Below are 13,134 nucleotides of genomic sequence, written 5' to 3'. Positions count from 1 at the left end.
TAATTTAATTAGGTTTTTGAGAAATTCAAACACCAAAGTGTTCTTCTTGCACAAGGAACAGGCAAGAAGAAAAACCCCAAACCCTTCATCTCTCTCTCCGGTGACCCCAACGTAAATATAATCCTCTTCCGTGGATGCTCCTTTCTCGGAACCGCCATTGCTGGCTGCTGCCCGGTGTTGCATATTCTATATAGGCATGACCCGATTAAAGAGACCCATTTTTTCTTCTTGGCTTGATGATAGAGCAAAACGTCTGAAGCCATTGCTTAAACAACTTTTAGGGTTGTTTTCCTTTGAAAATGGGGTTGCTAGGATTTCTAGTGAAAAAATGTTAAAAGGAATAAAAGATCAAAGAAATTAACATTGTGTTTGGCAAGAAGGATAATATAGAAACTACGGGTTTTTGACTTCATGGACTCTTGAAGAGAATGTTGAGACAAATGAGAGAGAAGAGATCAGCTATTTATTAGTGTTCTTATCCAAGTAGGCAATGGAATTCTCAGTTCTGGGTAAGAGTAGGATTTGGTTTACGTAGTGACTAATACAGTAACTAGCTAGAAGTTTCCCTGCCTTGTTGCATGCAGGGGTAATTTTTTTTTTTTTTATTGATTATGTAAATATATCCTAATTTTAAAAAAAATTTATTATCTTTTTAATGGAAATATCATTTCCTCCTACCACTTGATCATCTCTTTAATGAAAATATCAAATTCATCAAGTATTCAAAACTAGTGCTACCACAAAAAAAAAACAAGGGAAAATAATTAAGAAAAATAGCTTACTGATGTTGTTTTTTAAAAAGATTTGGATAAAGTTTCTTAAGTTAAATTTATATGGTTACTTATTGGAAATGATTACTTAAAAATTAAATTAGAAAAATTCAAACTGATTGATTGATAAACTTAGCTAAAACAAAATTTTAAATAATTTAAATAAGGTTTAATATTTTATTTTGATAAGTTTTTTTTTATATTAAAAGTATTTCCCTTTCCCCTGGTTATAATCCTACTAGTGCCTTTCTGTTTTTAGATATGTTTTAATATTTTATTTAGATGTGAAAAGTAGTGAGTTTGGGAGACTTGAAGGTGTTTTGTACACTTTGTTTTGCATTTTTTTGCATGTTCAAGTTGAAAGGGCACTTCTTTTTTTCATATGAATTATTGCTGAAAATTGAGTCTTTTGAGCTATGTTCATTTGATGTATTTGGTAATTGAATATGTAGAAAGAAGAAAATATCTAGTGGCAATAATTAATTTAATTATTTCTCACCCTGAATTTAAATGCATGCTTGAGCAATTTATAAAGTCTTGATATCAAAATTCTATGTATAAAAGTTAGGATAATGTTAAATATTAGTCAATGTAGTAAATTAGGATAAAGTGTGCAAGAATTGAATAAGTAATTATTGTTAATAGGGCATTTTAAAAAGCAACCTTTAAAGATAAAAATGTTTTCAAAAATAGTTTTTTTATAGTTTTAATTATTTTTAATCAAGTTGAACAAAATTACTCTTAATAAAATCTCTTCATATTCAAGTACACATGATGTTATATGTAATATTGAAAAAATGTTATTGTTACATGTCATTAAAAAATGTTGTTACTTTAAAAAAATATTATTGTTACATGTCATGTTGAAAAAATTATTATTATTATACGTTAAATTGAAAAAATATTATCATTACATGTTCAAAAAGTTTTGTTACACTTTAATACTTAAAATTTTATTGTTATTTGCGAACCAAAACTTCAAATCCTCTCAACTCCTTTCATTTCTTTTTTTTTTATTTGACACCAATTTAAGTGTTTTTAATATGTTTTCATAAATTAAAACACAATTTTCTTTGTTTAAAATACCTGTTTCGACTAAAAATTGAAAAAAAATCTATTTGAAATCTTAGGTTTATAAATTTCAAATTCTTGAGTTTATTGGTATCTAAATTCCGAATTGATTCAATTAAAAACTACTTCAAACATATGTGATTATTTCTACCAATTTAGTTTCATCCATAAACATCTAAAAATCAAATTCCTTAAATAGCCACTCATTCCAAACGCATCAAAGCTATCATTCAGCATTCTAAAAGCGAGAGAGAGAAATTGAGAGCACAGTAGATGGATGACGAAGAAATAAATCGATAAAATTAGAGAGAGCTGTATGGTAAGAGAGAGAAATTGAAAGCATAGACAGAGATGGGAGAAATTGTGACGAATGATTTAATTTATTTGAAATAATTTTAAGAGTATTTATTTTAGTTATGGCTAAATATAAGTAAAACAATTAATTTTATTTTGAGAGCTATTTTGAAATGAGTTATCAACATGACCATTTTTCATAATTTTATTTTTAATTTTTTTATACGTCGGGAGGGAAATATCGAGAGATTAATTTACTAAAAATATATTTAAGGGCATTTTTTATCAATTTATGCCAAAATTAAAAAAAAACAGTTACCTTTATATTTTAAGTTATTTTTAAAATCACTTTATCGAGAGATTATTTTTCACAATTTTCTCCATTTAAATCGAGGAAAATAAAAAAAAATTACGTCAAAATTTGTTCATATCATATCCTTGCAGCTCATCGCCATGCACGCCAACAGGTGTACAACATGAGCGGTAGATTCTGCAGAGTGCAGATCATTATCAACTCAATCTTAACTCGTGTTACGTCCAATCCAACTCAATGAAACGCATTCCTAATTCGCCTTAACACACACAATTCCCACTCTTTAACTCAACTAAGTTCACGCACAAGAACAAAATTAATCGAGCAGCTCTGCTGCCAAGCACCATCACTTCGCTACATCTAGTTGCAGATCCGACCAACAATTTCATGGTACCAATGCTTGTCCGGACCCTGCCCGTACCACGTGAAGGGATGTTGCGTCTCGATAGTTTCCCCATCTTAAGAAAAGGATTCAAAGTATTTGTCCTGTTAATTTGCACACTCGTCACCTTGCATGTCAATGTCTTCTACACGTAGATGGAGATTTGCATGCAAAAGCTTAGCCTCCGCCTTCTATAAATACGTTGCCTCTCTTTGCTCTTATCACCAAGAAGAAAACACAGATCAAAAGCATAGCAAATATGGTGATCAGTAAGTCTCCTTTCATAGTTTTGATCTTCTCTCTTCTCCTTTCTTTTGCGTTGCTTTGTTCTGGTGTCAGCGCCTATGGCAGAAAACAATATGAGCGTGATCCTCGACAGCAATACGAGCAATGCCAGAGGCGATGCGAGTCGGAAGCGACTGAAGAAAGGGAGCAAGAGCAGTGTGAACAACGCTGTGAAAGGGAGTACAAGGAGCAGCAGAGACAGCAAGAAGAAGAGCTTCAAAGGCAATACCAGCAATGTCAAGGGCGTTGTCAAGAGCAACAACAGGGGCAGAGAGAGCAGCAGCAGTGCCAGAGAAAATGCTGGGAGCAATATAAGGAACAAGAGAGAGGCGAGCACGAGAATTACCATAATCACAAAAAAAATAGGAGCGAAGAAGAAGAAGGGCAACAAAGAAACAATCCTTACTATTTTCCTAAAAGAAGATCATTCCAAACTCGATTCAGGGATGAAGAGGGCAACTTCAAGATCCTCCAGAGGTTTGCTGAGAACTCTCCTCCACTCAAGGGCATCAACGATTACCGCTTGGCCATGTTCGAAGCAAATCCCAACACTTTTATTCTTCCGCACCACTGTGATGCTGAGGCAATTTACTTCGTGACAAACGGTAAATTCTCTTCCCTTTCGAACAAAATTTTGCGGCTTTTATCACCAAATCACCATTGATTGAAAACATAGTAAATTATTTCTGTGTCAGGAAAGGGGACAATTACGTTTGTGACTCATGAAAACAAAGAGTCCTATAATGTACAGCGTGGAACAGTAGTCAGCGTTCCTGCAGGAAGCACTGTTTACGTGGTTAGCCAAGACAACCAAGAGAAGCTAACCATAGCTGTGCTCGCCCTGCCTGTTAATTCTCCTGGCAAATATGAGGTTTTCTACTTTAACATTTATTTATTAGAAGTTTCTACATAACCTTGATGTCTTGGTTAGTCTATTGACCCTGTACTTATAATTGCTGCAGTTATTCTTCCCCGCTGGAAATAATAAACCTGAATCATATTACGGAGCCTTCAGCTATGAAGTTCTTGAGACCGTCTTCAATGTATATGGTTCTTTGACTAGCTATGAATCAATTTTTTGTTTTTACTTTCTCTTGTCTTTTACTTATTTATTTATTTATTCATTTTTATCTTGTTTGTTAGACACAAAGAGAGAAGCTGGAGGAGATCTTGGAGGAACAGAGAGGGCAGAAGAGGCAGCAGGGGCAGCAGGGTATGTTCCGGAAAGCCAAACCAGAGCAGATAAGAGCAATAAGCCAACAAGCTACTTCTCCAAGGCACAGAGGCGGGGAGAGACTTGCCATCAATCTATTGAGCCAATCGCCTGTCTACTCCAACCAAAACGGACGCTTCTTTGAGGCTTGTCCTGAGGACTTCAGTCAATTTCAGAACATGGATGTCGCTGTTTCAGCCTTCAAACTGAATCAGGTACTTAAAATCAAATGATTTTTTTCAATAATTTCATTAAAATTTTTCTCTTGTCTACTCATACGACTACTAGATTAGCTTCATGAATATAAGCTCATGAATCCTTTTGCAGGGAGCCATATTTGTGCCACACTACAATTCTAAGGCTACATTCGTGGTGTTTGTCACGGACGGATATGGGTACGCTCAAATGGCTTGCCCGCATCTCTCCAGACAGAGCCAGGGATCCCAAAGTGGAAGGCAAGACAGAAGAGAACAAGAAGAAGAGTCAGAAGAGGAGACATTTGGAGAATTCCAGCAGGTCAAAGCCCCATTGTCACCTGGTGACGTCTTTGTAGCCCCGGCAGGCCATGCAGTTACATTCTTTGCATCCAAAGACCAGCCCCTGAATGCAGTTGCGTTTGGACTCAACGCCCAGAACAACCAGAGAATTTTCCTTGCAGGTAGGCCTTTTTTTCTGAATCACAAGCAAAACACAAATGTCATCAAATTCACTGTAAAAGCCTCCGCTTATTAATTGATCAATTGGTTCTTGTTTGATTCTATAGGGAAAAAGAACTTGGTCAGACAAATGGATAGCGAGGCAAAGGAGTTATCATTTGGGGTACCATCGAAATTGGTAGATAATATATTCAACAACCCGGATGAGTCGTATTTCATGTCTTTCTCTCAACAGAGGCAGCGTGGAGATGAAAGGAGGGGCAATCCCTTGGCCTCAATTCTGGACTTTGCCCGCTTGTTCTAAGCAGCTGCTTCCACTTTTGTATCAGACATGCAGAGGCATGTAATGCAATAAATAAGTTGGCCTATGTAAAGAGGAGAGAGTTTGCTTTTGTCTTGTTCTAACCTTGTTTTTGAACTAGTAAACTTTCAATGTAATGAGAGTTGTTATCTTTCTAAGTTAATGAATAAAAGACCAGGGAATCTCCGTTTTCCTAATACAAGTTCTCCAATTATAAAACATCTTTTGTCCAACGTTCGATGGCTAGTGTCACAATGTTTAGCCAAAGTACCCGTTTAGATTGCTTAATTTTTGTAATCCTTTCTTTATGAATTAGAATTTCCTTTTTCTTTGTTCACTTGAACAAAGATGTCATACATAATGCATGAACAACTACATCAGCAATTCAATAGATGAAAGGCCTATTAGACGCAAATCATTTCATTTGGATGAGAAAGTTAATCAATTATTAAATGAAAATGCCCTTTCAATTGTAAAGAATCAAAAGTTGTATATTTAAATGTATCCTCTGCAGGACTTTAATGCTAAGAGATTCTACAGATATAAGGGCCCATAAAAGAATATTGCTGTATTAATGGCCTTTCCAAACCTGGACAATTTCTTGAGCCAAAGACCAAAACTCTCCGCCTATAAATAAATGCACCAAAGTAAAAGCCTATTTCATATTAACTTCTCTTTCTCTTTTAACAGTTTGTTAAAAAAAAAGGAGCATGGCCAGACCCTCTGCTTCCTTGCACTTCCTTCTGGTACTCCTTATTTTCATTTCAGGTTTGTATACAAAAAAAAAAAAAAGCAGTGAAAACTAAGCATTCAACTTTGTTTTTTACTCCTTGTTGATGTTGTTCTTTTTGGTTGTTGTTATGTGCAGTCAAAAACATGGTTCCAAAGGTGAATGGAGACTGTCAACTAGCTGTAAGGGGTGGTGGTTGTCCTGACAAGGATAAGTGCCTTGAAACATGCCGTCCCTGCTACCGTGGCATCGGCCAGATCACCGCCTTCTGCCGGCCTGCTGGTGGAGGGATTCCCTTTGACGAATGCGTCTGTTATCTCTCCCATGGTGCCCCTTGTAACCCACCACCTCCACCCCAATGTCCTGGTCGTCCTCCTCTTAATAGGACTATGACTCTTGTGTAAAACCTATGATTGCAACAATATTAATAAAAATTTATATAATTTGTTTAATCTCCATGCGTTCCCAAGGGTGCCAATTGTTTCTTGAGTTGGAGACTAGTTGTTTTAGGGCACTGACACCTGTCAAATTAATGCCATTAATGACTCTTCAGTTTGTTTGGTAGAAAGGGTTCAATGGGTAATACTTTCCAGATGAATCTATCTTAAAAAATATCATTATTACTGTACTTTTTTATTCATAATCTATACCAACATTTTCAATACTTCATTTTCGTTTTAACTACCATGTTAAGTTTCAACCTCTGACAACCTTACTCCTTATCAAATTTAATTATCAGAACAATGATATTCAAGACAAGCTGCAAGGATTTCTTTGAAACATGCTCCTTCCAACAGCTCCCCAAATTCTTTCTTGTAGTTGTAGATGGCCAATTTCTTATTCTTCATTTTTCTCTTTATACTTCTAACATTCCATTTTTTTCAGCAGTAACTTTATTTGGTTAGAAAAATTTCTAATAATAAGCAGAGTCAGACCTCCTGGATTTATTGTTTTACATTTTCACCTGCTGAAATTCTAGTTTGTTAGCGTTATTATTGCTTCTGCTATGTGCAGACAAAGGGTATGACACCAAGGGTAAATGCAGACTGCGACCTAGCTATGAAGGGCATGTGTATCGCATAGCTTTCGTTTTTTCCCCGTGGAAAGCGTACAGCTCTGTTCGCGGCAAAACAATTGTTTGTATTCATAGCATTCATTTGAGTGGTCACCAGGTTAAACCTTTATCAGAATGGACTGTTTCCAAGTATAATATATACCTCTGGAATATTGAAATAAATGTACGAGCATGTAACTCTAGCTAATATTTTTTCTCTTTGTTGATTTTAAGTTTAGGGAGACAAACTTGGAATCTTATTTAGATAGTTTACGTTTGGGAAATTCCCTGGTGCTTTAGTTCCTAATGTTACTCTTTTTTTCTCGAATGTAAACACAAATGTATGAATATGTACTTTAACTCCTTGCAGAAATCAAGAGTACAATGAGGTGGAAAAGGATTGAAGGAAGAATATCACTTGGTAGATAGGGAGGTCATTACGTATAATAAAAAGATGATTTATACGAATCTTCCATCATTGTTACTGCTGCAGGTGCTCTCTTTTCAGGGACAGCGCCAGCCATGCATCCACCAAGTATGCCTTGTTCAAGCGTAGAGATTATAAAGTTTTTCTGCAACAAATACAGATTCATTCAAGGATTAGGAATAGATATAAGCAAATATGAAGGAACTTATGTTAAAACATATAAAAAGAAGGTGAAATTTAAATTACCTGCAACACTCTTGTCGAAGCAATCGGTGTCACACTTCATCTCGCAGAAGGTACTGCTTCCTCCACCAGCTTGGCATTCCTTTTCGCAGTCGTGGAAAATGCGTCCTGGGCTGCGGCAGTAGGCAACCGGACGGCGGCAACAAGAACCAGGCACATGACCAACGATGCGGCTACTTTGTTCGCCATTGTCAAACAGGAGAATTTTTTGGTCAAAGTAACCTTCTTTTTTGGTGGAGAAAGGGGCATTCTCAGGCCCTTAACAGCTTTCGATGGGTCAGGTTGGGCCGGGCACAGTCTTACAAACGAACCATGCTGGTTTGGCCCATTATGCAGCTAACAAGCCCAAAAATTCTTTTAATGACCAAATAGCCCTCACTTTTTTCCCAAAATTCCTCATTTTTCCACTTTAGAACAACTTCTTCCTCAAGACAGCTGCTACTTAGATGCAGAGATCAGAGAAACAAAAAGAAAACAAAAGGAAAAACCTCAAAAATCAAAGCAGAAGCAGATCAAGATAAGAATGGAGTGCGTGTTCGGTCTAGTAGGCAACGGCTTCGCCATAGTAGCGGCAGACACGTCGGCGGTTCACAGCATCCTCGTTCACAAATCCAACGAAGACAAGATCATGATCCTCGATTCTCACAAACTCATCGCCGCTAGCGGTGAATCCGGCGACAGGTTCCCCCTATTTTTTTTTTAAATCTCCGTATAATCTACGAATACATTTCCTTATTTTCACGTTCTTATAAAATTTTAAAAAAAATTCATCAGAGTGCAATTCACGGAGTATATACAGAAAAACGTGGCTTTGTACCAGTTTCGAAACGGTATTCCCTTGACAACTGCGGCCGCTGCCAATTTCACTCGCGGTGAGCTTGCCACTGCCTTAAGGAAGGTATAAAGTCTATTCTTTTTATACAGTTTCAATTTAGGGTTTGACTTTTAATTAGGTTTTTATTAGTTTTGAAATTATAAATACTTTTACATTTCCCTTAATATTTGTTAAGTTGAAAATTTGTGGAATTTCTATAAAGCTTTTCAATTTCAATTTACTTGTTAAACTTTTAGCGGCAAAGAGGAAGATAAATCCATGTGGAACAAGAGTGTTATTTTAGGGTTGACACTGGTTAAAGGTTGACATTTTGTGTTGGAGTCGATATTAGCTGTAAACTTTTTAGCTTTGCTTGATGTCTCACACGGTCATGTATATTTGAAGAACTGTTCAGCCTGTGACATTGATAACTTGTCCTGAAACCATTTTTCTAGAACAATGTCGAAATGGTTTGGTGGGTTTGATTAGAGTAAAACTTTACCAGGCTCTTAAGTATTCAAGGGTGGGTGTAGTGTAATATGATGTTATCCCCTTTTTTACCAGAATTTGTGGTAATCACTTTGCTCCGTTTACTGCATAATCCATTGTACTAGAGATAGCGCTGTCAATGAGTGCTAAACTATGATGATCAAGTTGAAAGTCTTACGTGGAAAGAGGCAAACTCTTATCGTGCTTTTATTTAGAGCTGCATATGTTATAAAACTATAGCCATTTTTTAGGAGGTTCCTGGGTAATGGTAACTACTTTTCGGGACCAGTTGGGTTGAATCGAGTGCTTAGCTAAACAATAGGAAGTTCTGAACTTGCTGGGAAACCATTTTCTCTGCTGAACTAAACAGTTAATGTTGAGCACTGTATTTGTTTATGATGCTTAAAGTTGTTGGATGCTGAATCACTGGAGTGGCTATCCTCTTCATTTTAATTCCCAAGTTTTGTTTGTCCATTGAGCTGTACATTTTTGGGATTTTATGTGACATATTAGAAGCATGTAAAAATGGTGTGGTTTCCCATTTTTATATGTTCTTGAATGAGATTTTTGTAAAGATATTAATTTTTCAGTGAAAAAAAAAAAAACCAATTAAACCTGGTATTATCTATGATTGATGTGGTTTTCGAGCTTGGTAATCAGAACATTTGCATCAAGGACATGTACTAAACAAGGCTAGGCAATTATTTCTTCAGTGTTCTGCAAGACAATCACCTGCGCTTGTTTATGCTAGAATCTTTAGAACTAGAAAGTTATAATACTGTATAAACTTAATTTAAGATTGAAAGTAGAGTTGATACTTGTATGGCATGAATCCATGACCCGCTGGTGCCTCACTTCAATTTAAATAGGATGTGGTTTCTGATGGAACATCTTGTCAAGCTTTGTGGCATTAATCCTTGTTTTTTTTGGTTTGGAAGATCATGTTAGAAAAGGGTTAAGGTTTTTCAGGTTACATGAAAATATTTCATTGCCTTTTCAGCTAGCATGATGACGCTGAGCCTATGTAATTCTTTTTCATGTCTTTGAGCCAAAAAAGAGAAAAAAAAAAAAACCTTTTCATGTCTGAATTACTTTTATATCTGATCAGCTGCTTCGTGCTGGTGTTCAGTTCCTTATTGGTCTTTGTCGTCCTTGAATCTTGCAATGAAGAGAGTTCTTTCTTCAGTTGTCTCTATATACCTCTTACTCTTAGCAGTGAGGTTAATTTTCTGGCCTTTGAACAACCAAAATGAACTGACTAATTAATGAAGAAAAGGTAATGCAAAAGTATTTGCTCTTGAGCCTTGCTCTAGATAAGTCATCTGCTTTTACAACAATAAATTTATCCAATAAGACATGATTCAAAATTTGATCTGCAGTTTTAAGCAGTTGGCATTTGCACTAGATATATGTATTCTTGTTGCTTTTATAAGTACCTTTGAATGCACCTAGGATATATATCCATTCATGCATGGGACACACACTTTTTAATTCTGTTGTGTGCCATAGCAATGCCGAATTTCTTCTCCTGCTCACCTGCTTGTTCTTATTACTTCTGTTGTTAACGATAACTGATTTGGTCTTTCCAGAATCCATACTTTGTGAACATCCTTCTTGCTGGCTATGACAAAGAGACAGGCCCATCTTTGTACTATATCGACTACATTGCTACACTTCACAAGGTTGATAAGGGAGCATTTGGTTATGGATCCTATTTTTCTCTCGCTATGATGGACAGGCACTACCACAGTGGCATGACAGTGGAAGAAGCTATTGATTTAGTTGATAAATGCATAATGGAGATCAGATCAAGACTGGTTGTGGCACCACCAAACTTTGTTATCAAGATTGTCGACAAAGATGGAGCTAGGGAGTATGCCTGGCGTGAATCTGTCAAGGATGCTGAAGTTGCTTCAGCCTGACTATTTATCCTGGATTTTCTCTTCCATTCTGGGTGTTTAATTTTCATGTACTGATAGGAAACAATACGTCTGAGCAGCGAAAACTTAGTATCAAAAACTAGTTATCCACCCTCTGTTGCTTGAATTGATGATGTTCTGAAGTGCAAAAGTTTGGAAAATGTGATGATATTTTATTTTGAAGTGGAAACCATTTATGGGCAAATCTTGTCTCGTGGGAGTTATTTTACTGAAATTTAACTAAAGAGCTCTGAATTAGGCATTTTAGCATCTTAATGCAGGAAGATGTGTTCCACTAGAGAAGAGAAGTTGAAAGCATATGAGCTTTTTTGAGTCTGGGCTCGTCTCCAGTTTTCCTCTAAAGTTTAGTCTGTCTTACCAAAGTTCACAAGTAGATGTGTGAAAAGGCAAATAAATGGTAGATTAAAAAAAAAGGGATTGAACAAATCAACAGTATCAAATTCATGGGAGAGGATTCCGGTCCAAACTTCCCTGTTCTGTTTTTTCTAGCAATGGTACCCAGATGTGGTAGGAATACAAGTTTATAGTTTATTTCTTTTGTTTAAAGCTACAATCGGTACATCTCATGTTTGAGGTCGACCCAGTGTGGACGATGTAAATGCGTAGTTAATACCATGAGAGTGAAGCGAGAATGCCAACAGGATTGTCAGGTTAAACATTCTGGTTAGGCCAACGATATAAATAATTCCCTTGTTTAGAGAATTTAACTCAGGCAAGAATTTGATCCTTCAACAAACATACGAAACCTGTCAACGTTCCGTCAACTAGTGCTTCATTCATTCATTTATTAACCATTCTCCAAATGCCAAAAGAGGAGGAACATTTCTTTTTCTTAAATAAGGTATTCAATGTAACCGGAATACCAAACTATAACGAATAATGCTATGTTGCCTCGACATTTTTAGCATGAAAGTTGTCAAACTTTCATTTTTCGTTTTTATTCGAATAGTTTTAAAATTACAAATTTTTGCATACTTTGTCATTTCTCTTTAATTGTATATTCCTAGTAAAGAATCTAAGAGCCAAAAACAAAATCTAGTAGGGTAATAACTACGCAGAGGGGGAGCTGCGTAGGGGAAGCTCTACATCATCATCTCCCAGCCTGAACTAGAAAACCTGTTCAGCACTGACGTAGAGTGGATGTCATATTGCAAAATAGAAAAGTGCTGGCAAAGAGGCGATGGTACATGTCATATTGCCATAACATAAGCTCCCAACTTCTGCTCTTAACTGCTTGATATCTCTATCTCTCTCTCTCTCTCTCTCACACGCACACACACTCACACACGTATTTGAGTTAGCCAATAATATTGGTTTTTATGAGAGCCAAGGAAAGAAAAAGAGAGAACATGAAAGGTGAAGTTTGGCATGTGATAATATTGCCAAAAGGTTATACATGAGCAAGAAAGCTACAGCAGATCAATTGCTATTTTAGGAAAATAAATGAGTTGAATGAATTTGAGAGGTCTCATGGAGCTGATTCTTGTCAGGATCTGCTTCTAGAGATACCTGAAATTCTAGTTTAGCTGTTTCTACTGATTGTCAAGTATGGCTGGTTTTACCGCTCGAGTGTTTCAAGCTCCTGATTTGAGAATCATGGGCATCATCCCCGTTGGCCGTTTCCCACATCTTTGTGACGTTACGTTTGAATCAGGGCCAAAAAGGCTACTACTTAATTTTCAGACAAGGTCTGATATTTCTTTACATGAACAAATTCAAAAAGAAAGGAAAAGGAAAACATGGTAGTAATTTCACGCTTCTTGCTGCATTTGCAATTCAGAAAGGCAGAGTGCAAGAACAGATCATATAGGCCCCACTTGACTGGAGTCCTCCCCTCGAAATCCAAATTCATTGGATCCTTCCACATAGTAAAAACAATTGGCCCAAAGAATCAAACAAACCAAGGGGATTCAGCCACGTCAATCTCCTTCTCATGCTTGGACCAAAACTGGAATGGCTTTTTCTCTGCCACTTTGGCCTTTCATACCATATACCCTTTTGTCAAGAAAAAGAGCATATACGTATTCGCAGTTTGCAGGGTCAAACCTTCTGGTTGATGTGTCGTTATCTTCTTTTTCTTCTCACTCATTTCGTTTCCTTATATTTCTTTCCATTCCCTCTATTTTCTTTCCCACCAAACAGTAGTGTAAAT

The 13,134-nt window shown here is 36.5% G+C and overlaps 2 protein-coding genes across 2 annotated transcripts; both read left to right on the top strand.

Annotated features, from left to right (window-relative positions):
* Positions 1-3,053: 3,053 nt before the first annotated feature.
* PAP85 (cupin family protein) lies at positions 3,054-5,493 on the top strand. The gene is given in 6 exon segments (NM_001404992.1): positions 3,054-3,720; positions 3,811-3,986; positions 4,078-4,158; positions 4,259-4,543; positions 4,656-4,986; positions 5,092-5,493. Coding segments are annotated over 6 exon segments (1,701 nt in total). The 5' UTR covers positions 3,054-3,089; the 3' UTR covers positions 5,289-5,493.
* Positions 5,494-8,167: 2,674 nt separating this feature from the next.
* Positions 8,168-11,166, top strand: LOC18603022 (proteasome subunit beta type-2-A). Its single transcript, XM_007034748.3, has 3 exons — positions 8,168-8,420; positions 8,514-8,637; positions 10,632-11,166. Exons 1-3 carry the CDS (start codon positions 8,263-8,265, stop codon positions 10,962-10,964), a joined length of 615 nt encoding a protein of 204 aa, XP_007034810.1. The 5' UTR covers positions 8,168-8,262; the 3' UTR covers positions 10,965-11,166.
* Positions 11,167-13,134: the final 1,968 nt, after the last annotated feature.

Source organism: Theobroma cacao, chromosome 4 (assembly GCF_053813885.1).
Source record: "Theobroma cacao isolate CCN51 chromosome 4, ASM5381388v1, whole genome shotgun sequence".
NCBI lineage: Eukaryota > Viridiplantae > Streptophyta > Magnoliopsida > Malvales > Malvaceae > Theobroma > Theobroma cacao.
The sequence above is the reverse complement of the archived record's forward strand: the minus strand, read 5'-3'. Positions and strand labels throughout refer to the sequence as shown.